General features: G+C 42.9%; 1 protein-coding gene across 18 annotated transcripts in view; it reads left to right on the top strand.

Annotated features, from left to right (window-relative positions):
• Positions 1-27,674, top strand: part of KIAA1217 (KIAA1217 ortholog) — a 673,163-nt gene that overhangs the window by 585,399 nt on the left and 60,090 nt on the right. For 15 of the 18 annotated variants that reach the window (XM_074358470.1, XM_074358469.1, XM_074358472.1 and 12 more), the window contains one exon: positions 26,449-27,281. In XM_074358470.1, the coding sequence (XP_074214571.1) occupies positions 26,449-27,281 (833 nt within the window). Of the gene's footprint in view, positions 1-5,772; positions 6,126-17,887; positions 19,714-19,955; positions 20,648-26,448; positions 27,282-27,674 lie in introns of those variants that run through there. The other 3 variants (XM_074358479.1, XM_074358480.1, XM_074358478.1) reach the window with 3 other exon arrangements.

Genomic DNA, 27,674 nt, shown 5'->3' with positions numbered 1-27,674 from the left:
GTTCTCTCCTTCCTGTATGTGTTTAATTTTTACTTCCGTGTAGACAGCTTCCAGGTTTGCATTTAGAACACGTACCCCCAAATTTGCGTTGCATCTTAAATTACTTCCTGATACCCAAATCAGTCGCTGCCTCTCAGACCTCTTCTATTTGAGCTCTTCATCTGACACCGATGGGCAGTCTCCTTAGAAACCTTTGTTTCCATTACACTGCCATTTCAAAATCCCTTGCCTGACTGCAAACACCTCAGCCTCTTTCATTCACTCAGTCTTCTAATTCCCTCCCGCCTTATAAATGGTCTCCATGACTTCAGGCAGGCTTCTCCTCTGTGTGTATGTCTTAATTTGCTCTTTTTGCTTAATCTGCACCTTTTCACTTGACATTATTGTCTCACTTCTGATTTAACCGTTATGTCAATGTAGATGACCCTTGAACCTCTATCCTAAGCTCTACCGTGTCCCTCAAGTTCAAGACCAGTGTTCCACTTCCAAGTGGTTGTCGCCACATGGATATGCTTCCAGTGTATCCTATTGAAGAAAAAAATCTTAGTTTTTTTTTTCCCCAAGCCTTTTCCTCCTTGTTTTTCTATCTTTGCCAATGATGGAGTGATGGTGATGGTACATATAAGAGTGCATGTGCCCCGTATGTTTTGAAGGGTGAAGAGAGAAGAGATTTAAAGAGTTATCACTGATTCTTCAGTTGCCTAACCCCTGTCTGTCAACACACCCAACCAGTCACCAGAGCCCATCCATTTCACTCCACAGGGGCCTCTTACAGGTGACCCTTCTGCTGTTGCCCGGACCCCTATACTGATAATAGCTAACTTTTTTGTACACCGACTAAGCACCTTCATGGATAATTTCATTTGAATCCTCAAGACAACATTTTCAGGCAGGTGTTGGTATGAGGCCTTGTGTTTATAGCTCAGAAAACAGTTGCTTATGTATGTTAAGAAATGCCCAAGGTCAGCAGCTGGAGAGGGGCAGAGCCGAGATCTGAATCCAGGCAGCTTGGCTGCAGGTCCCAGGCTCTTAGCAGCATGGCTCTGGTGCTGGAGTTATAGCGGTCACCATTTTTTTATCAGTCGGTTATAGACCAGCCTTTAACCAGTCTCCCCAACTCTTTTTATTCCAATCTATCAACTACCTTCCAAGACATCTCCCTAAGCCCAACTTCATGCTGTACAAAGAATAGCCCAGCTGATGGTCAGTATCATCTCCATCCCAGCACCGAAGCAGAGCAGCCTCACCGTTCTCACTCAGTCTCTGAAATACACTGAAATGCACATGCTGCCAGCATGAAAAAAAGGTGGGAGGGGACCCTGTTAAATTTCTCAGGTCCCCTCTATCCCGTAACAGCCAAAGACCATGTGTGCACCATGTTTGGATCCTGATTGGAGCAAACCAACTGTAAAAGACATCTTTGAAACTATTTGGGAAATCTGAACATGTGTTAGAAATCAGATAATATTAAGGGATCACCAGTAATTCTGTTGGGTATAATAATGGCTTGGTGCTTATGTTTTTAAAGAATGAGACACACTCAAGTATTTATAGGCTAAAATGGCATGACAGATGAGATTTGCTTTAACATGCTCCAGCAAAACAAACCCCAAAAGTAGAACTAGGTGACACGAAATTGGTAAAATGCTGAAAAATGTCAAAGCTGGATGATGGGAGTTCATTTTGTTATTTTCTTTACTTATTTTTATGGTGAACTATCTGTAATAGAAGGTTAAGAAAATAAAAACTTGGCTTTTAGAGGCCAAATGAAAGCCTGCCTACCCCACAAAGCTTTCCCTGTCAGATTGAATCTTTGCTTTTGGGGAGCATGTTGCACATTCCCCTGGTATTTGCATCATTTAGATGCGTGTTTATCTCATCCACAAGAATGTGAGTTCTCCAGCGGCACCCACAGCTCACGCTCATCTGTTATCCTTCCAAAAGCCAGTCGTGTTGTCTCACCCATGGTGAGTGTAAATGCTTGTGAAACTCACGCATCGTACTCTCATGACGGTGCTACAAATAGTGTGTTGTTCATTTTTCTGTCATTAATGAGAGCCCACTGGAAACATGTCTCCCTGTTCGCATCACCAGAAATAGTTGTGTTGCTCCTGGTTTATTTTTATCGTATGGACCCTTTGAATCTTGTAAGTGATCATTTTCCCTCTTTGTGTTGCTACTGTAAAGCTTAGAATTAAATTTGTGGCCCACCCACAGCCAGCGTCCAGGCGTTTACAGCGTGCGTGTTGGTTGTGTGCTGGCTTCGTGCCTGGCTCCTCTTTTTAATTTTCCTACTTTCGTCTTCTCTCTGTCATATGTTCCACTTTGACTTTTGGGGGCCAGAATTATAATTATGTGAACTCTATTAATTTCTTTGTGGAATCAGTCAGGATTTAAGTCATATTCATTTATATCATTGTGTTTCTGATTATAAGATAATAGATCTTTTTGTGTCCACATAGAAGGCAGTGTGTTAAATAGTTATATGTTATTTAAATTAGTCAACGAGTCTGCAAAGTAGGGATAACGACTCAATTTTTACAGAGGATAAAATTGAGACCAGTGATGCCTTGCCCAGGCCCGAACAGCTGGTGCGTGTCGCACATTGGATTTGAACCCAGTTCTTTCTGACTCTGTATTTAGCCCATGGCCTCCCTTCCTTGACATTTCAGGTTTTGTAAGTCTTGAAATGATCCTCCTAATGAGATTTTAGAACATATAAAATATCCTTTTTAAATATTTGTTACACTTCTTAATTCTATAGTGCGTCTGTTTCCTGGCCTCTTTTTATACTTAACATACTCCATTCTGTTCTCTTCTGGCTGGGCTAAAAAGATATCCCACCAAAAGCAAAACAAAACAAAAAAGAATAGACAAAAAGAAGTGCATGCCATTTCGTCCGTCCATCCACAGTGGTCATGCCTTCAAGCTCAGAGCCCTCTTTCCACAGGGCAGTGCTCTGGTTAAGAAGAGGTTTGGGATTTGAGGCAGGATGAAGTAATCCTATAGAAATGAAAGACAAGAGAATCCCTTAGAAATAGAAGTTTTGGAAAACACTTCTAGCTAATTTTCTTTCGTTCAAGGTCCTCCTTGACCCAGCCGCCCTGGTGTTCCTTACACTCCCGTGATGGCAGTGATGTTAACAAGTAGCGTTCATGGTGCGCTTGCTTTGTGCCAGCTACTGTGCTGAGCATTGTGCTTGTAACCGCTCTCATTTGTTCAAAACAACCCAATATGGGAGGAATTCTTATGATCCCCTGTCTCAGATTTGGAAGGTGAAGGTCAGAGACATTGGGGAACTTGCTCAAAGCCACACAGCTCATCAGAGGTGGAGCTCAATTCAGAGCCAGACAGGCCAGCTCCAGAAGTGGCCTTTTGATCACTCCAGTGGTCACTGCTCTGTCCTGCCCTACACTAACATCTTCATCATCACTGTCCACATGCCACCATTTTTTTTTATTATATAAATTTTAGGTGTACAGCATCTGTATGTACTACAGAGTGATCACCACCACACGTCAAGTTTCCATCCATTACCATCCAGTTGACCCTCTTCACCCATGCCGCCCTCCCTCCAACCTCCTTTCCCTCTGATAACTACCAATCTGTTCTCTACATCTGTGAGTTTGTTTTTATTTTGTTTGCTTATTGATTTTGGTGTTTTTGTTTCTTTAGATTCCACACATGTGTGAAATCATATGGTATTTGTCTTTCTCTGTCTGGCTTACTTCACTTAACACAATGTCCTCCAGGTCCATCCCTGTTGTTGCAAATGGCAAGCTTTTGTTCTTTTTCATGGCTGAGTAGTACTCCATTTTGTGTATGTATATGTATGCCTGTGTATGTTTCACATCTTTTTATCCATTCATCCACTGATGGACCCTTAGGTTGTTTCCATATCTTGGAAATTGTAAATAATGCTGCAGTGAACATGGGGGTACAGTTATCTTTTCAAATGAGTGTTCTTGTGTTCTTTGAATAAATACCCGTAAGTAGAATAGCTGGGTCATATGATAGTTCTATTCTTTTTTTCTTTTTCTTTTCTTTTTCTTTTTTGAGGAGTCTCCATACTGTTTTCCATAGTGGCTACACCAGTTTACAGTCCCACCCACAGTATGGGAGGACCCCCTCCCCCCACACACATTTTGTGCTGCCCATGTTGGAAGACCCAACTCAAAAGCCACTATCTTCATCCAGCCTTCCCTACTCCTCTCTTCTCCAAGCCTCACTCACCACTGTCCCTTCTCTGATTTCATAGACCCTGACCAGTCTCTCCCGCACCCTGTCTTTTAGGACACTTACCTTTCCCTGCCTGTCTGTACTTACTGATGTATTATCTCTTAAGTTCTTCTCTAAACTCCAAGCTTCTTGGGGGGCAAAGCCCCTACCCCATTCATCTTCACACTCTCTGTGTTTCCCTGGGACAATGTCCTGCTTAGACAAAATTCTCATTAAATCTCTGGACAGTAAAGGGTCTCACGTCAGCACTTGTCCTATCGTGAAACGTTCAGCTAATGCCTTCTCTGCTCAGACCGGTACAATGATTTGCACATGTAAACATTTGAGGTTTACAGAACACTTCCTTGTTTATCCCAGGAGTAGTTCCTGACCAAAATGAGAAATAAGAATGTCTATTTTAACAAAATGATCCATCCTATAAATACAATTCTACCTCAGTTAATTACCCTATAATTTAAGATGAGAGTAACAGATTTGTCAGGTTAAACTAAGTGATTGTCAGAAATGCACACATACCTGCATTTTATTTTCAAGACTTAGATTCACCCATGGTCTAAAGAAAGCAAATCTCTGGATAATAAATTAAATGAGACAGGTCTTAGGAAGAGAGTATAGCTCAGTGGTAGAGTACAAGCCTAGCATGCACAAGGTCCTGTCAATCCCTAGAACCATCAAAACAAAAACAAAAACAAGTAAACCTAATTACCCCAAAAAGAAAAAAAAAATTAAATAAGACAGATCTTGGTTTACTGTATTTATAACTCAGCAGGACACATCTTGCTTTGAAATTGAATTGGTGATCAATATTTCAAATACCTCCAAACTCAGACACAGGAGTGATGATTTTGGAACCTGCCTTTGTTGTTGAGAAGCTTCACTTCCTCGGTCACCCAGCCCTCATGCATTGAGTCCCTGAGTCCCTCCTGTGGTTCACGCTTGTTGTACAAGATTCCAAAGACATAACAGTGACCAAGTAATGGTATCTGCTGTCACAGATCTCCATAGATCGGAAAGTCAGTCATCAATATGGTACAGACATCTGTAATTTTCACATCTGTCGCAGGCTCTGTGACATCTTGCTTTCATTCTGTTATTTGCTTGAGTTAACACAGTGGAACTGGCTTAGGAGGTATGTACGTAATTATGTCCCTTTTATGACGTGTCTTTCTGACAGGCGAAAAGATGTGTGTGTTGCAGTTCATAAGGAATTACTCATTGAAATGATTAGCTAGGCAAACACATTCTAATTCAGTGGCTATCCAGAACAAAGTAGGTATTTTCTTCCCCCCTCAGTGCTTCCAGCTCTACTTTATTTTTTAAGAAGCAAGAAAGAATAATATGTGCATATCTGATATGTGGCTTCCAAGTGATACAAATCTCATCTTTCCTGCTGTGTGTGGCTTCTGGCTTTTCCTTGTGCTTTTTTTTTTTTTTTTTTTTTGTCATTGAAAGGTTATGACAACATGAACCATATTGTATTTATAAACATCACGTGTTCCCTTGATATGGCTTGCAGTTTCTGCCAGATGGAACACATGGAAGAAACATTTCTCGTTAACTCAGCATTGGTTTTTAGTTATGCTGATTTCCGGGACAGGAAAAATGCCTTCCTACTCAGATTTAACTTTCATAGAGTAGAAACAAAACCTCTGAATGTCCGTGAAATAGTTTTAACAAGGGTGGATACTGCTTCTTTAAACCACATATTTTGACTAAAAGCTTCCTTCTGTAAAGAAAAAGAAAGAAAGGAAAAAAAAACCCAAGCCTTGCATTTAGTTACCATCAAGACAGGCAGAGCTGGAAGCATTCAAGAGATGGGTGGTTTCAAGGTCCCTGCGAGTCTAGAAAGTTTCTTCTAGAAGAGACTGGTTCGTGGGAGATGTAAGGTAAGACCTGCACCTTTACTGACAATATATGATTTTCAGAATTTTTTTTTTGTCCTGCTACAGCACATTTATATCCAACTGAGTCAACTTTTCTGTATTCAAGTTCAATTCAGTGTGGAATTTAAATTCTAGGTTTTTATTTTAACTTCTTGCACACGGCTTAGAAGGGAACTTCTTTGTTACTGGCGTTAGTCTGTTTTTTTAAAATCCATTTAAATTACCTTGGGCTGTCTCCACTCTATAAATCTGTAAACTAGTTTCTGTTTAACCTTACAATTTAGAAAAGGATTTCAAGTGTCAACATTGTTTGCTGGTTCAGATCTCGTTGATTTATGCACTTTGAGACAATTTTCAGTATTTTCACGAAGATGTTGACTTGCATTCAGTTTCTGAGACAAATGAAAATTTGAAGGCGTGGTACAGTTTTGATGGAGTGGGGGGGAGAATTTGTATGTGTCTTTCAACATTCAAGAGAAAAATTACTTGTTTTTTCCTTGTGAAAATCACTTTAAATTTTAAAGTAGAAAGTGCTCTTTTATCTTGATTTTTAAATATTGCTTAAGAAATATCAATTTAAGCCTTATGTATGACATTAAAAATGTCTACTTTTTTTTATAACAGATATAAGCCTGTTATATCAGGTTTAATGATTACCTGGGGGAAAAAATCTTTGGCAGAAATTATATTTACTTGAGATAACTATTCTGTCTTACTCTTGCAACAGTTGTCACAATGTTTTGCATTTATTTCTTTTTTAAGAAATTTAATAAGAGCACTGTCCCTTTAAATCAATCTGTTTCCTTTTAAAAGTCCACGTGGGCATAGATTTGCTTATTCATATCCCTGTGGATATCTTTCTCCCAATTTTTAGATGAGTTAGTATGGATAAGAAGTTGTTACCCAGTGTGGTTTAAATGATATATACTCTTTCATTTAGTCATCATTTTAATCCTGTGGCATAGGTACTATCATGCCCATTTTAAGATTGGAAAACTGAGGCTGAGAGAGATTAAGTGTCCAGCTCACACACTAGAAGGCTGCAGATCTGGGATTCAACCCCAGCCTGACTGTCTCTCTAGTCCTTGTTTTTAAATCCTACTCTGCACACCCTTCCTTACCAGTAGCTAAGATCTCCAAGTCTGGAGTCAGATACAGATAACTGATCTTGAAAGTAATAACTATAAACAAGCAGCGCTTATTTGGCTTCCAGATAAATTATTTCGTACAACTTTGGAAATTTTTTTGTTAGTTCCGTAGCATCCAAAACCTAGTATCAGACTGGTTGTTTATTCAGGGACCTGGTGCAACTTTCTCGATGTGAAAAGAACACAGTGAACTTCAGTGCAGGGGTAGCAAGGAGCACTGTGGACGAACTGCCCTCTCCTCCTTCCCGCTTCCTTCTTGGCTTCATGTGCTGTGTCACTCATAAAAACCCTTTTCACAGGACAGGGCAGGGAGCTGATTCATGAGCCTGATTTGGAAGTGAGAATTCTTTGAATGGAGACTGCCTACATGTCTGCTGCCCTTCCAGACTTCTGGCAGAGCCGTCAGGAGAGGACAGGAGGAGAGTTAAAGAGCATTGAAGGGGAGGGTTCTGGAAGCAGAGACTAGTTGCTCTCGTCAACCCCCACCCCGGACCCGTACCGCCCAAATATTGAGACATATACACGGAGGCAAAAATATCCTGGTGATTTGCAATGCAAAGTAATTACTGCCAACAACATCAGCAGAGATGCAGCTGCTCATCCCAGCCCTGAACTTGGGCTGCGGGATCAAGGCAACTTGTTTCCAACTCCATTGCTGCATAAAATCCAGGGCTGGCTAACAACCAACACAATGGAAAGCCGATGGGAGCAGGACCTTCCTCTTGCTCCAGCCTGGGCTGGGGCTCTTAGCCGTTGCTGGAGAGATCAGAAGAGGTTTAACGCCACACCCTCTGCCCTTTGATATCCAAACCGCATCTCTTGACTTGGCTGTCATAAATATCTATATAGATGTTAGCGGAAATTGCCCCTTATGGGGAGCTTAAGTCCTGGCATTTTTCAAGTTGTATCCTTTGCACCTGCACGATGCCTTTCTTCCTGGGGTTTTGCTTCTGTCTCCTCTGTGAGTCCCCATCAGGGTAGCCCTGACTCTATGAGATTGTGTCCAACTACTTCAGCACAGGCTCCCTTGGTGCAAGATTTCACTCTGTAGAGGGTTTCCAGGGAAATCATTCTCTTTTTTTCAATTAAAGTATAGTTGATTTACAACACTGTGTTAGTTTCAGGTGTAGGGCAAATTGATTCAGTTATATATATATTTTTTTCAGATTATTTTCTGTTATAATTCCATTATATATATTACAAGATCATGAGTATAGTTCCCTGTGCTATGCAGTTCATTTGCTTATATACTTTATATATAGTAGGGTGTATCTGGGGACCATTCTTTTCTTCACACTTTTCCTAAAATCTCTCAGGTGAGCATTTTATATAAATACTTTTTTATAAATTATGTTGTTTTTATACATACTTGTAGGCGAAAAAGCACACGTTCATTGTGTAAAGAGGAGAAAACGTTTTTTTAGCTGCACATCACCTGATGCCAGGCTGTTTCCTCTCTGTCCCACTTTTTCCCATGGGGTCGGCGTGTAATTTGCAGGTGGGGTACCATCTGGTCCTGAGGCACTAGACCTGCTGCTGTGGATTCGCAGCTGAGAAAATACACCTGATCTGTGTCATTGATGTTACCTCAAGAAACAGGCCTGGCTGACTAGGAATCATAGGGTTTTAGGGGTGGAAGGAAGTGCCTATGCATCACCTTTTATAACCCATTCACCTGCCAGGCAAGACCTGGCGTGGATGGAGTGACTTGGTCAGGATCACAGAATACGGAAGTGACAAAAACAGGGCTGGAGCTCAGGCCGCCAGTCCGTCTTTCTCCATCTCCAGTGCCTTCCTGCTTTTGTTCCCACCCCTCAGGGCCTCACAAGGTGTGTTTTCTTCATTGACTTAGGCAAACACCCTATATCTGATTGCGCTTAGCCATCCGTTGTTGTGGTTGAACACAGCCAGGTTTCCCATCCTGTCCGGATAGCAACACAGGCCTGCCGTGGGGCCAGAGCTCATTAATTGGAAATGCATGGATGGGCCTGGACCAAAAATAAATGGATTTTGAGCTAACCAGATTTAGATTATCCAATATTTTTATGGAAGGAGAATAAGCCATCAAGTCAACTGAAAAATACCAGCTGCTTCAAATTATGAGATTCTTTGAATAAAGCAATCTTGGCTTAAAAGGGTTGAGTAGTATTATAGCATTATTTGCAAAAGTCAGCCTCTTTGCTCAAATGGCTCCTATGATAACCTTGTTGGAAACTTTCATATGTCCCTACTCAGACTACTTGCAGAGTTGTTCTTCATTTGGAACCAGTGATTTTTGGCAGCACATAGAAAAACAGGTTTTTTACATTTTCATAATTATAAAATGTTGTAGCTAGTACTGGAAAGGTAAGTAGCACAAAGAACTTGAGAATTAATGAATTTTATTGTTCATCGAAACTAAATTTAAAAAGTTAATTTAAAATTGACACAAAGAAAAGCATTAAAGAGTAGTAGTAGTAGTAGTAGTAATAATAATAATAATAACAATAATAATAATAATAATAATAATAATAATAATAATAATACAATTGCTGTGAGGATATGGCTAAAGTGGTGACAGGCTCTTGCCAAAAGACAAGCTGTTCAGTACATTGTTTTGGTGCGGACTTATTTCTTTAAGACCTGTTCCAGTAAAAGCTGTGAATGTGGAGTGTGTCATTTCAGCTGAAGGACTGCTCCTTCTGGCTCGGGCAGCGCTAATTCACTCCATATTCCTGAAATCCAGAGAAGATGTATCCCTCAGTTGGTTGACCGACATGTGCACTTGATTTCTTTCATTTCTTTCTTTCTTTTTTTTTTTTTTTTCTTTCTTTTCCGGTGAAATCAAAGGTCATGCTTTCCCTTGTTCTGATTGAGGTCTTTGGACCTGTTCCTTTCCGTTTGCCGTTGATAATGGTAGCAAGAGCTGCCGTGGAAAAAGCTACACAACAAATCGTAACGATGTCAGTGATGAGGTAATTCAGACCCAGCAGGGACTGGATCTACACTGTGCTTTGAGTTCAAAGCATATTTCTCGTGAATCACGCCTCTGAAGCCCTGGGTGTCACGGTCCGGGTCTGATGGCTTCATCCAGGATGAGTGCCTCGCTCTGTTCCTTGTAGTCACTTCCAAGGAAGAAGGTGACTGAATGGAATATTCTGTAGGTGGGTCCCTAACTCCCTTGCTAGAGGGAGCAAGGGAACATTCTGGATACATATCCACAAAGTGGATATCATTTTTGCTTGTCTTTAAAAGCAGATCTAAAAATATATATCCCAGCAGCTGTGTAACTGCAAAACAACAAAAAATCTGCTCAACTGCAGCGCAAATTACTCACTAGATATCTCCAGGGTTCAGATCTTAATGCTTGAGGAGTTGGCTGCAGATTTTACTGTATATATTTAGACCAAGGAGCCTATTAGCTTGCAATACGACAGGACCTCTGCATTCACATGAAAATGAAAAATGTGCCCCTGTTGGCAACCTCAGGCTATAATTATGTTAATCTGACCATTTTAGGACAGAAATATGTTCTTTTAAAATGTTTATGTATTTTTTTTTATTATTCGTAACAATGATCTGAAGAAACTTGGTGAAATGCTAATAAGTTTCTGTTCAGTACCACTTTGTGACTACAGCATGAAAATGAGTCAAATGTGGTATTTTGATATTTTTAATTTGGGCAGAGAATTTTTATCTACAGATATGTATGCATATACATGGTGCATTTTAATAATATGAAAATGACCCAAATGCATTTTTATATTTTAAATGTACAGCGAATACATGTGCAAAAGCCATCTCAACATATATGCTCAGTAACACAACATGTCTGCTTTTGCATTCAATCACCACTTTGCTATACCCACAAAAAAGCCAAAAATTATTTTTTTGAGCAATACCACAAGATAAACATTTTTCTACCAAGAACTATCCTAATGCACACAGATCCCTGTTTTTAATACAATTGTGGGACAAGACAGGAATGGACTGTAGAGTTAAAATTCTGAGAGCATGCAAAAATTTGTCTTTAGCTGATTGGTTCAGCTTCCTTCTCACCAGCCAAAACCTTTATTCCATCCACATGCAAGTGATGACATGCATTATCTTTTCCTTCTCAAAGAGAGGTTCTCCCAGGTGATAAGATGGGAAGAAGAAGGATCCAAAACAAAGATGTGGGTCGTCACTCATCTCACAAATTTTTTAAATAATTAATACTTGAGCCTGCTGGTACCAGTATAAAGGGGACGGGGAGTCTTATATAGCCTGATCTGGATTTAGCATCACCAGTTAATTTGGGAATGGAAATGAGGAAAAGTACCTCCTTGAATGAGAGTCCTTGGTGTATAACTGGACTTTTTTCTCAAGGTTGAGGTCTTTGGAATATAAGAGCGTGGTGTTCTTATACCAACTGCATTTAGAATCTTCATTCTTTCTTGGGCTCTTGTATCTCAAGAAGACAGTGTGTCATTCTCTTCCTCCTCCATATATTAAAGTGGGGGTTATCCATCCTATTGGTTTTGCTCTCACAATTCGTGAAGTGAGCCCATGAATGTCTGTAGGCGATATTAATCATATCGCATGTTGAATGCACTCTCTGCATGCGAAGTCATATAAGAATAATAATTTAGCTCATTTGATATTCACAAACCAGAAGGGTAAGTGAAGAAGGTGTTCCTGAACCAACTTAGCAGCAGAATCAGAGTCTCAGAAAAGTTCAGCGGCAGGACCACAGTCGTGAGCATGAGACCACAGCCCAGGGGGATTCTCAGGAAGCAAAAACAAGTCTTTTCATTTATAATCCAGCGTTCTCACCATCGCCCTATACTGGCTTCCTTCCATGTCATGATGGAGAAGGGTATTGATCGAAGAGGAAGGATGATTAAATCCTTTTAAAAAAAAAATTGGAAACTGATTGGTAGACTTCAGCACATTGAAGGAGAAGTTGGGAGTTGAGGGTCTTTGGAATCAAGCCAATGTCTTCTGATTTTAAGAAACTCCTTTTGTCTGTTTAGTGACCCATATCTTGCTATCCTCTCTGGGAGAAATTTTGCTCCAATGTTACTTTTCAGAGGAGGGAAGAAAAGGGAGAGAAAGGCTAACACAAGAAGAAGAAGAAGAAAAAGCTGGAGGTTGGAGTGGGCAGTGGGGGAAAATGAGCTACTTTGAGGTCAGCCTGGATCCTGATTCTGTTTGAAGTGATTTGGAAGATTTTGCTGCTAATCATGAACATTGAAAGGCACTCCATGCTGACAAAGTTTGTTCATCACCTGCCTCACCTCCTCTGTGATAGGAGACTCCTTCTTTTAAGGGGGCAGTGTTGGGGGAGAGGGGTGCATCTAGACTGTTGCCTGAAGTGGGCTTTCTGTCACGTGGAGTGTGATTTCCTTACTGGGCGGATATCTGTCCCTTTGGTTCCTCTTGGGCTAGCCCATATGAGGAATGCAGGGTGTCACTCTAGGAATGCTCAGTGTGTCCCTGGGATGCAGGCAAGCAGATCTTGTCTCTGGGAGAGGCTCCTGGCAGTGTTAGAACCTGGTGGGGAGCAGGGACCTGGCTGTCAGAGCAGGGCCAGGCCAGGCGGGGCGTGGGCGGCGAAGCTCTCCAAGCCCACGACTCCCAAACTGGTTGTCTTTGAGGCTGTTATTTATCCAAATAAGGAGACGCAGTGGTTTTGCTGACCATCTCAGATTTCCAAGCCATGTCCACTGGCTGGCTTGCTGGCTGGCTTGATATTTGAACTGAAAACACAAAGGTATTCCTTTGAAATGGAGCACTCTTGTTGGGGCTCACGGATGCCCTGGAGTCATCGTTTGGAAGGCGGTTTCTCCCCACATTTGTAGATAACAGTGATGTGGTCTGGTCTTTGTTCTCTCCTCTTGTGCCACTTAAAACACTCAACCCGGATGACTTCGCTCAGGTATTTCTGGACCTGATTTTAGACAGAATAATTCTGATCTTAGCGATCCTTGAACCACTTGCCTTCCTTTGAAGGGTATTCAGAGAACCTCAGGCCTCTGAGTTTTAACCCTAGAGTTTGAGATTGTTCTGGCCCTGTTATTTGACTTTGGGACCCCAGTTCCTTTATCTGTCAAATGGGGATTATTTCATTTATCTGATGGGAATGTGCTGGGAATTAAATGGAAATTCTGGAAAGCATTTGGTAAATGAGAAGTCTCCAAAAATATGAGTTTTCTTTCCTTATTTTCATCTTCTTCTGGCAGATTTAATTGAAAGTATTTACAGATGGAGAAACTCCAGGTAATTATGAATGTCACCCAAATAAGATTGGCTTTCTGAATTAGGTTTTAACCAAGTCCACACTAGAATGGAGCTTCTGATGTGTGAGCTTACCTCTTCCCTTGACTCCCTGGAACAGTTTTTCTCCAAGGGTGGTCCCTGGACCAGCAGGTCACCATCATCTGGGGACGTGTTAGAAAGACAGTTCTCAGCCCCCCACCCCACACCTACTAAATCAGACACTCTGGAAGTGAAACCAATAAACTTGTGTTCCAGCAAGCCCTCCAGGTGATTCTGATGTATTCTGAATTGGAGAACCACTGCCCGAGAATAATTTGCTAGTTGGGTCAGAGGTCTGTCCATCCCCCAGGGCACTTGCCACTGCCCCACCTCTTGTCTCAGGCCATGCCTTACCCTCTGCCTGGAATACATAAGAAAGGAAACTCTTTCTGAAATTCTGCTTGTAATTTATGGACCCACTTAAATCTCACCTCCTTGGAGAAGTGTTCCTTAACTATCCCAGCCTGAAAAATCGTATTCTTCTATATACTCCAGAGGGTTTGTCTGTTGCTCTCGTTCCAAACTTGCCAACGTTATTCTGGCTTCTGTCTTATTTTTAATACTCACGTATATGCCTTGTCTTCTCTACTTTTAAAAGGTAGGAATTATGGCTTGAAGATTCTTTTCTCTTCATCAGCCTTAAGCCTGGGCTTTGCAGGCATAGTGACTCCTTGATAACTGTTTCGGGGACCCACAAAATGTTATAGCTGGAATGAGCCTTAGAGACAGCAAGAGCTCAGACGTCTTGCTTTCAGATAAAGCAGCTGTTAACAAGTGGATCGGAAGGCAGGTTCCACGATTCCCTGGTTAGTGTTCTTGCTTCTCCTCATGCTGCGTTGATGGGGGAGAGAGACCTGAGTGGGGGCCTTCGGGCCACCTGCCTGGTCCAGACTAGCAGGTGTTCTTTGTTTGCTGCCACAGACTCCAACCAAACCCAAGGAAAACGCAGGGGGAAGCCTCCCAAAGGAGGGTTCAAAGGTGTGTTCATGTAATTTATAACCGGGAAGCTTTTTGATTCTTTCATAACGAATGAGAACTGGGAAAGTTCTCAAGCCCTACTGAATTATGTAACATGGTGTCTGTTCCCCATCGTACATGAGGGAACCTCCCCAGTTCACATACTCAGCATCCCAGGGGTACACACAGAGCTTCTTTTAGTTTCAAGAGCTGTCGTTAAGAGGAGAGCCAGTGACTCTTCTGAACCCAGGAAAAATTGGCACGAGGGCCATTTTGATCCAGATCATCGTCGCTGTTTTTCCATGTCTATTTGGAGGAAAAAAATTGAATTTGGTGGATTTGTTGAATTATTGTCCTCCAGTGTTATCCTCTGGGGCTCTTCCCTCCCACAGCCTTTTCTTCTTTTGACACATGGGCTAATATTGTTCAGCTGAGGATCAAAATAATGGCACAACGAAACCACCTTTCATCAGAAGCCATCCATAAAATTCCCTTTAAAATTGGCTCGGCTGGCATAGCTCATCTTGTATTGTGTTGTTTGTTCTATTACTTGGTAATAGAACCAGCGCATAGCCTCCTCTGATTGATATGAAAACAGAGCAGAATGCAGGCCATGGGATGGGGCCAACAGAGGGGCCACTGTTATAACGCAGGTGCACAGGGCTGATTACAGAGAAGTTGGGAGGAATGAAGAGGGAGAGCTGCAGAGGGGCAGGGAACAGGCGCAAAGGGGTTAAATGTATCAGGGAACCCTTAGTGTTAAGAAGCTGAGACTGCTCGTAGCCCTGACAAAGGGGTTGATGCAGGGAGAGGAGGCCCCGAGATTTGAGTGGCTACATTGTGAGAGGACAGTGATAGACCAAGAATAAAAGACCGTTTGTTTTCCAAATTGGCATCCACCATTCATCAGTTTGTTTACCAGCATTTTCTCCAGAGGTCTCTGAGGAATATCTGTCTTTTAAGCTGCCACTGTAGAGCATCAAATTCTGTGTCATTTGTAATTGGTTCACTGTTTATCTTTAGATATGATGAGGTTTTATCATATCGTCAAACTAAATTTTTTTGTAATTCTTACATTGTTGGGATCATCCTAAAGCTATTATAATATTGTATCAGCTTTTTTTCTCACTTACGACATAATCAACTTGATCAGTTTCCTTAATGAATGATCAGTGGGGCTTAAGGCACAGTGACAGAGATGGAATGGATGCATCTCTGAGAGGTGTGGTCCCAGGAATGTCACCCAGTAGTGGGACTGGGGCCATGATGGGGAAGGATGTTCATCAGATGAGGCCCAGCTATTTAATCCCATAAGTAATCTGGTGTCTGTGACTAATATACACATATGTGTGTATACATACACATGTGTATGTATACACATGTTTACACATGTATAACTAGTGATGTCATGTTATCTATATAATGATAATTGATTCATGATACATAATGCATGAGTATATGTCAGTATATTTTATATATAAGCATAGTAGGTACTAACATGTATATTAGGTAAATACAATGTGTAATTAATTATATAACTAATATAACTGATTTTGAGGCAAGAAGATAAAACCTAACAGTAAAGTCAAGAGAGCATCTGGATAATTAGAGCCTAAACCCACTGAGATGTCCTGTTACTCTTTTCCTTTGCTGTGAAAATCTGGACCTGAAAGTGGAGCAAACGAGGTGCTGCTCAAACGGAGTTCACCGGGCTGCCCACTCAGGGTCAAAACTCAAGCACGTACCCTCAGTAAGCCCTGCAGGGAAGGCCTTGGGAGCACGAGCCCTCTCAGAGCTGCCTGATGTCCTGGAGGGCACGGGATTTCACACGGAAACAGGGAAGGAAACAGTGACAGTGGTGAGGCCGTAGATGGGGGGTCTTGCTGCTTTGCTGCTTAGTCCGATGTGAAGTTGGGCAGGTTCTCATCTCCTTGCACGTCCATTTCCTAACCACTCAGATGGGGATGGTGACACTGGACCTGCGCCTTTCACTGAGGCCAGAGGCTTGTGAAATAAAATCACACTTGAAAACACTGTCTAAACGGCAAACTGCTGGATGATTTGTGTGTGTGTGTATAACTAAAATCCTTTGTTGGGAACCCTCCTACACTGTTGGTGGGAATGTAGTTTGGTGCAGTCACTATGGAAAACAGTATGGAGATACCATAAAAAACTGAAAATATGATACATAAATCCCACTCTTGGGCATATATCTGGAGGAAACCCTAATTCAAAAAGATACATGCACCCCAATGTTCACAGCAGCACTATTTACAATAGCCAAGACATGAAAGCAACCTAAGTGTCCATCAACAGATGACTGATAAAGAAGTTGTGGTATATTTATGCAATGGAATACTACTCAGCCATAAAAAAGAATAAATTAATGCCATTTGCAGCAACATGGATGGACCTGGAGATTGTCATACTATGATACATATGATACCATTTACATGTGGAATCTAAAAAAATGACATAAGTGAACTTATTTACAAAACAGAAACAGATTCACAGACATAGAAAACAAACCCTTATGGTTACTAGGAGGAGAAGAAGGGAGTGGAAGGATAAGTTGGTAGTTTGAGATGCAGATACATAAAATAGATAAACAACAAGGTCCTACTGTACAGCACAGGGAACTATATTCAATATCTTTAATAGCCTATAATGAAAAGGAATATATATATATATGTATGTATGTATAACTGAATCACTCTGCGGTATGCCAGAAATTAACACAACATTGTAAACTGACTCTATTTCAATAAAAATAAATAAAATAAAATCCTTTGTAGAATAAATGTTATAAATAATTAAACAGTATATTATATATTGCAGTATGATGTTGACCAGTTAATTAGGAGTTTAGAGGACTGTTCCAAAAAGAAAAACAAAATCTAAGGCTCTGAAAATTTATATTGGGGTAAGAGAGATGGCTTATCTAGAAGCACCACAAGGGAGTTGTGTATGAAAGATAGTGTCCGTCTAGGAAACGGGTGGATATACAGAGATGGAGATAAGTAATGAGTTATTTGTACTATCTGTTGCAAGTAGTAGAAAAAAATATCACTTTACAAACTGTAACTATTTTAGATATAAAAAGAAGTTGTCCTTGGCCTGGATAATACAGAGGTATCCCAACAGAAGACTGAGTATCAGTAAGAGAAAGACATTATTCTTTTATCTGTGCTGCAGCTCCACACAGTTACTGATTGTGGCTTAGAAGTTACATGATTTATTTAACATTGTTTGTTTATTCGTTTCCACACTGAGATCTTGAGTCATCACTGGGCACAGTATTAAGGCAGCCAGCAGGTCTGGTACTGGACGGCTCAGCAGAGTTCCCCATGTCAAAATATTTGTGGGAATAATGCTCATCTTAAATATAGCCGTCAGCTAACCATTTCTTTCCTGAGAATTAAATAATTTTGGCAACAGCCTGTCTGTCTCGTGTCTGGGAGACGTTCCATTTATGACCAAGTGAAACACTAATAGGTTAGTTAAGACCGCAAAAGTGACCATCTTTCCAATTTTAACAGTGTAAGCAAGATGAATTTGAAATTCTTCCAGCATCCAAATCACGTACCTTCACGATAGTATTTTCACGTTTATAAGCATAGTTGAGATTTTCTTTTAGTACATGTAATTTTTTTTAAGTCAGTAAAGACGTGAATGCGAAAGGGAAAATGGGAATAAATTTCACAAGACTGTTAGCCTTACCAGAGCATAAAAAAAGCATTTCCTGTTGAGGTAATGCTGATGACTTATTAGCATGTCTTTTCTTAATACTCACTAGAAATAAATTGCTTCCACTCTGCTTATAGTGCCAGTCAGTGAAAGGAGCAGGGAGGACCAAGAGTAGGACACTTAACACACTGCTGGGAAGAGCAGGTTCACAAAGGCTGAGCATTTAACTCATCATGATTCACCGCAGGATGGGGCCAGCTTTCAAACTCCTGACAGTGGATTACTGCTCCGGTACTGACATACTAACTGACATACTGACGAAGCCAGGGATGTCCTCCCCAACAGGGCCCTGAAGAAGCATTTTGAAAGTGAAAGGAAATTGCTCTGAACTGGGTAGGAAAGAGATGGGAGGGGTGAACAGGACCATCTCTCACCTCACACCCACTGACTCCCCTGGTAGCAGGGTCCTCAGAAGCCGCCTGCCTCTAGAACAGCTGATGGGGGTTCGCGTGCTGAGTCTGGCGGGGCAGTGAGAGCTCAGTGTCTGTTTCCTGGGGGGCGGGGGTGGCATCACCCAGACACCTCAATCTTGTTCACTCTCCCAAACAGTCCTGCGCCTATAAGCATTGGGGAAACTAGTACAAGAGCGGTGCTGAGTATAGCTCAGTGGTAGAGCACATGCTTAGCATGCATGATGTCCTGGGTTCAATCCCCAGTACTTCCATTAAATAAGTAAATAAACCTCATTACCTCTCCACCCCAAAAAAAGTTAGCAAAAAATTGGGGGGAGGGTATAGGTCAGTGGTAGAGCACATGCTTAGCATACATGAGGTCCTGGGTTCAATCCCCAGTACCTCCATCAGAAAAAAAATAATAAGTGGAAAAAAACAAACTTAATTACCTCCCCTGTTAAAAAAAATTTTTTTAAAAATTACCTCCACCGTCAAAAAAAAATTTAAAAAGAAAAAACACTGCTGGGTTGGACATCTTAGGCCCTAAAACGGGGGCTTCGAGGGGTGCGGCAGGGGTGGAGTCATGGCAAAAACAACCTCTAAAGGCCTGAAAATGTTTGAGAAATGCCCCTGCTGCCAGGAGCAGGGTCATGGCGGGTGGCTTGAGGCCCGCGGGCCTGGAGCTCCTTGTCACTGGATTTCCATTTTCCACCCCGCTTGGCCCCCGAGGGCCCGAAAGCAGGATGGGGATTAAAGGGAGCCGACCTGTGAGCTCAGGAAATGCCTCCTTTCTCTCCCCTTTTGTTGGTATTGTCTTGATGCCTGTCTCCGCTGAGGGCCGCACAAGCCACTTCTTGTTGGTACCCGCACCTCCCAGCGCCTGCTCCCTGGGAAGGAAATAGCTGTGTTGATGGCAGTTGCCCACGGTGGGGGGCGGTCTCTGGGGACCGCCCTGGCCTTCTCCTCGTCTGCCATGTTGAGGGTGGGGCATCAGGGCGCTGGTTACCTTTCTGGAATACCCTCTGCTCAGCCTTGGCTGGCCCTCTCCCTCTTTCCTTCTCCTTTCAGGTATGTTTCCTAGGATGACTGACTTTGCTTGCCTGAGGCCGCCTAGGATGGGTGAGCGGCTGCTACTCAAAGTTCAGCTTGGTGCAAGCTGGCTGGTTAATTAATAGACAGCCTCCCCTCTGTCACCCTCTTGTTTTCCCTCCGGTGTTACAAACCGGGGGAAGAGGCTCACGTTTCCTTGGGTTTCCAATCCACGGACTTCAGAAGTCTGGCAGCAGAAAGGGTGTTGGGCGCTAGCCTCTCTGGGTTTTCTCAGCAGCACCCCTCCCCTCCCCATCCCCAACAGAACAACTGATCTGAGAGTGGGTCCTGGGGATAATTAGCACGTTGGGGTTTCTGATGGTTTTGTTTGTTGGTGCCTGACTGTTCGCTAGTTTTAGTGATCCTCTTTGGTGAGATCTGTCTTATAATATTTCCTTCATTGTTAACCCGTTTACCTAGGCCTCTCAGAGTTCATTTGTTGGTGTGTTTTCTGTGTAAGCAATTGTTAGAGGACTGAGTCACCCGTGCGGTAGCCTGTGGTTGGATGTGGGCTGAGGTTATTCAGTGACTAATTTCCAAGGGGAGGAGGAATTGGCTTATCATGGGGTGGACAACTTTTTATCCATGCCTGTAGCAGCTTCGCTCGGAAGACGGGGTGAAACAAAATGGTCTTTCCTGGCTGTGAATACGCAAGCTGGGGAACATTTTAGGATCTGTGGGTTTGTTTGGATTTGTTTGTTTTGGGGGGTTGGGTTTTTTGGGGGCTTTTTGGTTTTTTTGTTTTGTTTTGTTTTTTGGTGATTTCTTCTCTGAAGAGAAAGCTGTCTAAATTATCCAAGTGTGGAACGGAGGATTTAGATGAAGCCAGCAAACAAAGGAATCGTGTAATTGGGAGCTCAGCCAATGTGCTTTTTCCCGGCGTTAGTTACACAGGTGATTTCCTTAAGAAAAAGTAAGTGGCTTTAATTCTTTGAGGATGAAAGTGTCTTGTAAGAATCATTTTCAGTTTTGTCCGGTGACTTCATTGTATGGTCTGATTGAGTGGTATGTTTACAAATTCTAGACTTGGAAGGGTGGGGTTTGAAATCCAATAAACTGTACATGATATCCCTTTCCGCAAAGAGATATATGTGTATATATACACATTTTTTTAATGTGCCACAAAGAGACATGATTACATGAGAAGTTTCCCAAATGATTTGAAATCAATATTTTTCATGCTAGATGTTTTTCCAGAAGTAATTTTTAGTTTTTTCTCCCCCTCTTATCTGACATTTGAGAAACTTGTAAATGAGTAATATTTGATTTAACTTATAGTGCTTGGGGGGAACCAAATATAGGTATGTTTGGATTCCTCACTCAAACTTCAGGTGATTAATTTGAAACCGCCCCAGATTTTTTCTGGTCTTTAGGCAGTACAAGCCAAACAGCGTATTGAGCCGTGTGTTCTGAGCAGGGGACAGCAGCCTCTCAGCTGAGGCCAGGGTGCAAAGGCTCTGGAAGAAACCATGCTCTTTACCAGAACCAGAAGGACTCAACCGAGACCCAGCAGTGCTTTCGGGAGGAATGGAAAGAGGGAGACATGATGCCCAACAAAGCAGATGGAGGCTGGAGAACAGCCTCGTCATGCATTGCCAGCACACCTAGTGCAGATAAATGAACTTGCTCTTTGTCTGGACCAAGGTGCTGGCAAATGAATACCCATGTTGTGCTCTGAGAAGGTGTTAAAAGGACCTTTGTTTTTATGTTTTGCTCATCTCTTACTGTAAAATGAAATTCCTTAAAGCTCACAAGGACATTAGGGTTGAAATCTTCTGGGGCATAAGCGTCAAAGATGTAACATATTCAGATCATTTTCACTTTCTCAGAGAGATGAGATGATAGAGAAAATCAGTGGCATTAGAGAGACTGGTAGGAGAGTAAAGGATTCAGATATATTGGGGTGAATAGCAACTGTGTGCGTTTGTGTGTATGTACGTGTTTTGCTTACTTAAGTTCACATTTAATATAATTTTCTCCTAAAAGCTCTGACTTTGAGTACTAGTATCGGAAAATCCTAGTGTGTATTTAATGCCATTTCTTTACTCATTAACCAAAACACAGTTAAACAAAACAAAACCAGACTATGCAGGTGCCTGGTTCTAGGAAGATATCTGCATGGAAAGAACACTAATATAAAGGGCTGGGGCTTTTTTAAAACTATGAATTATAGAATCTTAATCATCATCCTGGTTCAGTCAGTCAAACAATGAGTATCTCCTGCAGTATACAAAGTCCACTTTTTATTGGAATAGCAAAGACTTGAAAAGATTCTTTTTATCACGCCATACCTTCCACCACATCCTAAGAGCGTGTTGCCTTTGGTTGATCTGTATCCTTTAGTGTATGAACCCAAGTTCTCTAACTTGAAGGATTTATTCAAGTTGTAGGTTTGAAACTTTTCCCCACTCTGTCGTGGGAAGATCATAGCATTCTCTTCTTGGGCTCTCTGCAGAGACAAGGATGAAATTATCAAGGTTCATGTTGGAGAGTCAATCATGGGTTGGCAAGGCAACATAAGAATTTTGCCAAAGGCTTCCAGCCTCTTCATCACCCGTATCGAGAGAGACATTCAACCTTCGATTACCTGTTCTATCATAGTTGTGTGCTTGTATTCACCTCCACTGTGGGTAACTCAGCTGGACAGTGATTCAGTGACCCTATTGGATGCTGGCAAGATTATTTTGAAGTGGATAAGGCAGGTCTGATACACAGCATTATCATCAGGTACATGGTGCTGATTGCTCATGGCTAAACCCATCCTCATTGGCTGAGGTCTCATTCTGGCTGCGTGGTACCTACGCCATGCTGGCTACTGATGTTCAATATTTTGACTATCACTCGCATCCCCCACATGAATGCACAGCATGTCTCAATTATTGTTCATTCATTATTACATTTCCTTATGAGTTCATCTGTACATGACACTCAGAAAGTCTGGTGAGATTTTTTTTCTAGTGAGTTTTTTGGTGTGTGTTTCATTTTTAACTTTATGTAACTTAATTTCATCTAGTTATATAATGTACCTCCTGACCACTTCTTTTCACATCACCAAACATGTTTTCAAAACACCTATACAGGCTCCTCTGATGCTCTAAAAGAAATTTCCTTGACTTTTCATTAATTAAAATTAACTTTACATTTTTCTTTCATGAATACTTGTTATTCTTCTGGACAGTTCTCTACTCCTAGGAATATTGATATTTCTTTATACTCTCTTGCCAGAAAAGTTGGGGGGACGGTGGTTCTCTGTGTGTTCATTAGGGTCAGGAGCCCTCAAATCAAGATATGATGTGAAGCCAGATACGGAGGGAAAAGAGAACAAGGAATCGTGACTAATCCTGTTAGGATTACTGTTCATTAAATGGATTACAGGCATTTCAAACCCTATTCTTTTTTTTTTTTTTTTTAGAATTAATAACAGTAATAACAATAGTACTTACCATTTGTTGCACCTGATTGGCCTTGAGTACCATGGGATACTATATGCAGTGGCTTGTTTGGATTTATCTTTACGTTTGTTTGGGTTGATTTTGGCATCGTGTGGCCCGATTAGGTGGGGAATTTGGGTTGATTTTGGCATCGTGTGGCCCGATTAGGTGGGGAATTTGGTCAAATATGCGTTGCTGGCTGAGCCAGTCTGTCTTGTATTTACCACCTGCGAGGCCCTGCATTGCTAACACTAAGCCAGACCTTTCTTTTCATTGAGCCCTGCATGGAGGAAGACAGGGTGGGTGGGAGAGGTATTCATAGAGGATCTGTGTTGATCTACTGCAGAAACCCTGGCTATATGGTTGCTCCAGCCATTCTGGAATGAGAAATCGGCTATAGGGAAGGAGGGTATAGCTCAAGTGTAGAGCACACGCTTAGCATGCATGAGGTCCTGGGTTCAATCCCCAGTACCTCCTCTAAAAGTAATTAAACCTAATTATCTCAAAAAAAGATTGCCTGACAATTGGGTATAGGCCTTGGGCATGCCCTCCTGGTCTAAGGCCCTGAGCCCCTGAGCCATGAGGGCTGCGTGGGCTGGAGCATCTGGGCTGGGCCAGTGTGGAGTGGACACACCTGTAGTGCTTGTCAACCTTGACCTCAGCCTAAGTGTGACTCCACAAGGGCTAGGAACTGGGGAGAAGGTCCCAGGTGTGAGGACAGCTTGAGGATATCCCAAGTCTGGTTTACAGGGGGAGGACAAACTAGCCTGTTGTTGGGGGAGTGTGTGCATGTGCTGGGGAGGTGGGGTTAGTGGAGATAAAACTGTAATTTCGAGTGAGGAGCTTGCATACTCGGGGATCCCCTGAGGGGACTGAGGAGCCAGTTCGATAGTGCTGGCTGTACATTACAGTACAGGTAATGTACCCCTCAAAGGGCCCCTTTTTTGGCTCCATATTTGCCTTTAGCTTGCGTTTTTTGTTGACCACTTCTATGCTAAAACCCGCTACAGTATATAAAGGCCCCAGGTCAGAGATTCTGCACTGCTGGATCCTTCTAGAGACAGGATGAGGGAATCATGAGAGTCCGGCCGGCTCATTCCTGCATTCTCATTACAAGATGCACACAAGAATGTGTCCCTGCAGGGCCGGAAGTTCCCCTCAAGGGCAGGAGCTTCTGGGGCTTGTTTAGAACTTAGTCCTAGAAGCATGCTTGGTTCTCAGCAAGTGCTTGATAAATCACGTTCACCACATGAATAAATGTTTAAGATAAGCAATCAGCATGCATTCAGGGCATTGGGCCCTGCTTCCTTTACAACCATCATCTGTTACGTCTTTTTCTTCTCTCTTTCCCGTCACCCACACCATGAGTCTCTCAGGAGCCCATTTCCTCTCCTCCGTGCCCCTACCTCACCCACCCCCAACCATTTATGCTCTCCTTATCCGTCTGTCACATCTTCCAGAAGCCCGTGTGGGAAGGTGACAGCACAATTAGAACTTGAAGATGGGCTTGGGAGGTCCCATTGGATGCCCATCCCCTTCCTTGTAGCTGTTTGGAGAATCTCAGTAAGCAAGACCCTCTTGGGCTTTGATCAAAACAAAAAAAGTATCAGAAATTCACATCCTGAGTTGATTTGTATTTTTTAATTCTGCCCCTTGGTAAATACAATAGTGCGGTTGCAAATTACTATCCTGTTTTCCCATTAACTTGATTCTTTTTTCAATTGAGATCTAATTGACATATAATATTGTATTAGTTTCAGATGTACAACCTAATGGTTCAATATATGCGTATGTTGCAAAAGAATCACCACAGTTAGTCTAGCTGACATCCATCACCACATATAGTTACAATTTTTTTTCTTGTCATGAGAACTTTTAAAATCTGCTCTCATCAACTTTTGAATACATTATTATTAACTATAGTCACCATGCTGTACATGACATCCCAGGACTGATGTATTTTATAACTGCAAGTTTATATCTTTTGACCACCTTAACCCATTTCACCCCCCTGTCCCCGCCCGCCCCAGGCTTCACCTCCTGCAGCTGGCAACCACCCATCTGTTTCCTGTATCTATGACTCTTGGGTCAATTCTTGAGTCATTGTTTCTTCTAAAGGAGAGCTGATGGGAGACCTTGGGTGGGAGGGTCCCCACTCTCCTGAACTGGGGGTCAGGACACAGCCCAGAAGTCACTGCTGCCTGGGCGAGAAGTACGGGGCTCACGATGGCCTGTCCCCACACACTCCTCATCATCACACGGCAGCCCCAGAGGGCGGGATTCTTCCCTCTTCTCTTCCTTATGGTCCCCACTGTGAGTTTGCTGCCAATTGCACTGTTACCTACTGAATCATTACTTCCTCCTGACCTCTTGGGTGGAGCTGATTTCTCACGGGCTCAAGTAGAGAGTTGGCAGATCAGTGGAACTTCCCTCCCAGTTTTTCCCACTTGTATCCTTTCCTCCTGTGGCCATGCCCCTACATTGTATCAGTTTGGAAAAACAGGTAAGGTGTTTACTATCTGTTTTCCAGGGCTAACACCAGGAAAATGTGCTTGGGATGAGCTTTAGAAAACCTAATTTTAGCATTTTTGATACATTAAGACTCCCATAGTTTCTTCTTGTCTCTAAGAAGCTGTGACCTCAGTATCTAAACCCCTGCAGTCTTTTTCCCTCACAATCCCCAGTGTTCAGCCCTCTATCAGGGGCTGACATTCATTTCTGTGGTTGCTGTGACAAATCACCACAAACACAGTGGCTTAAGACACCACAAATTTGTTATTTTCCAGTTGTGGAGTTCAGAAGTCCAGAATGGGTCTCACCGGCCAGTATCAAGGTGTTGGCAGTGCTGCCCGCCCGCTGGAGGCTCTGGGGAGAATGCCTTTCCTTGCCTTTTCCAGCTTCTGGGGCTGCTGTGTTCCTTGGCTCCTGGCTCTCTCCTCCTTCTTCAGAGTCAGCAGTGTAGCATCTTCCCATGTCTCTGATTCTGCATCTGTCATCACATCTCCCGTGATGCTGACCCTTCTGCCTCTTTCACGTATAAGGATCCTTGTGACAACACTGGGCCCACCTGGATAATCCAGGATAATCTTCCCATCTCAACATCCTTAATAAAGGACACCTGCAAAGTCCGATTGCTGTGTAAGGGAACATGGTTCCAGGGATTAGGGTGTGGACGTCTTACAGAGGCCACTATTCATCCTACTTCATCAGAGAAGCCCCACCAAGATGTCTCTAAAAACATGAATATCGAAGCAGATTTTCTAATTTCTCTTTTCATTTTCAGATGCAGAGAGAAATTGTTTATGCCAGAGGAGATGGGCCGGGTGCCTCTCGACCCGGACCCACAGCCCATCCACCCCACGCCATTCCAAATTCTCCGCCGTCCACTCCTGTGCCCCATTCCATGCCTCCCTCCCCATCCAGAATTCCTTACGGGGGCACCCGCCCCATGGTTGTTCCTGGTAACGCCACCATCCCCAGGGACAGACTCTCCAGCCTGCCTGTCTCCAGATCCATCTCCCCCAGCCCCAGCGCCATCCTGGAAAGGAGAGACGTAAAGCCGGATGAAGACTTGAGCGGCAAGAACATGGCCATGTACCGAAACGAGGGATTCTATGCTGATCCCTACCTTTATCACGAGGGACGGATGAGCATAGCCTCTTCGCACGGCGGGCACCCGCTGGACGTCCCCGACCACATCATTGCGTATCACCGCACAGCCATTCGGTCCGCAAGTGCTTACTGCAACCCCTCTTTGCAAGCGGAAATGCACATGGAGCAGTCACTGTACAGGCAGAAATCAAGGAAATATCCAGAGAGCCACTTGCCTACTCTGGGCGCCAAAACGCCCCCGGCCTCTCCTCACCGAGTCAGTGACCTGAGGATGGTGGATCTGCAGGCTCACCATAACGCCCTGGGGCCGCCCCACACCATGCAGCCTGACCGGGTTTCGCCCAGCCGCCAGGCCTTCAAAAAGGAGCCAGGCGCCTTGGTGTACATTGAAAAGCCCCGGGCCACTCCAGGATTATCCGGGATGGTGGACCTCGGCCCTCCTCTTGTTGAGAAGCAAGTGTTTGCTTACAGCACGGCTACAATACCCAAAGACAGAGACACCAGGTAAGGCGGTGATGGGGGAGCCGAGGGTGGTCCACACCTACATGTGGGTTGTTGAGTTCTGATCTGTGGGAGTCACACCAAGAGAATAGCGTCAGCTGAGCACTAACCTGGAGCAGTGTGCCCTGCAGGCACTGAGGGGGTGGAAACAATGGGATCAGAGGCCCTTCTAAATCTGGTGGTCAAGTCAGGCTGGCCAGTCACCAGGCTAAAGGTAGGCAGGCACCCCAACAAGAATGTGGGTCTACCAGCATCATCATCCGTGTAAGTCTGAGTAATTCGGAGGAAAATTATGATTTTTCAGAAACCATTCAGACAAATCAGTCAAGCGCTGATAGTAATGGATCTCCCACTGAAAGTAAGGAGCGAGTGGTTCAAGGGTTAACTGTTTGAAAT

Source organism: Camelus bactrianus, chromosome 35 (genome assembly GCF_048773025.1).
Source record: "Camelus bactrianus isolate YW-2024 breed Bactrian camel chromosome 35, ASM4877302v1, whole genome shotgun sequence".
NCBI classification, from domain to species: Eukaryota; Metazoa; Chordata; class Mammalia; order Artiodactyla; family Camelidae; genus Camelus; species Camelus bactrianus.
Note: the sequence above shows the minus strand (reverse complement) of the source record. Positions and strands in the feature narration are given on the sequence as shown.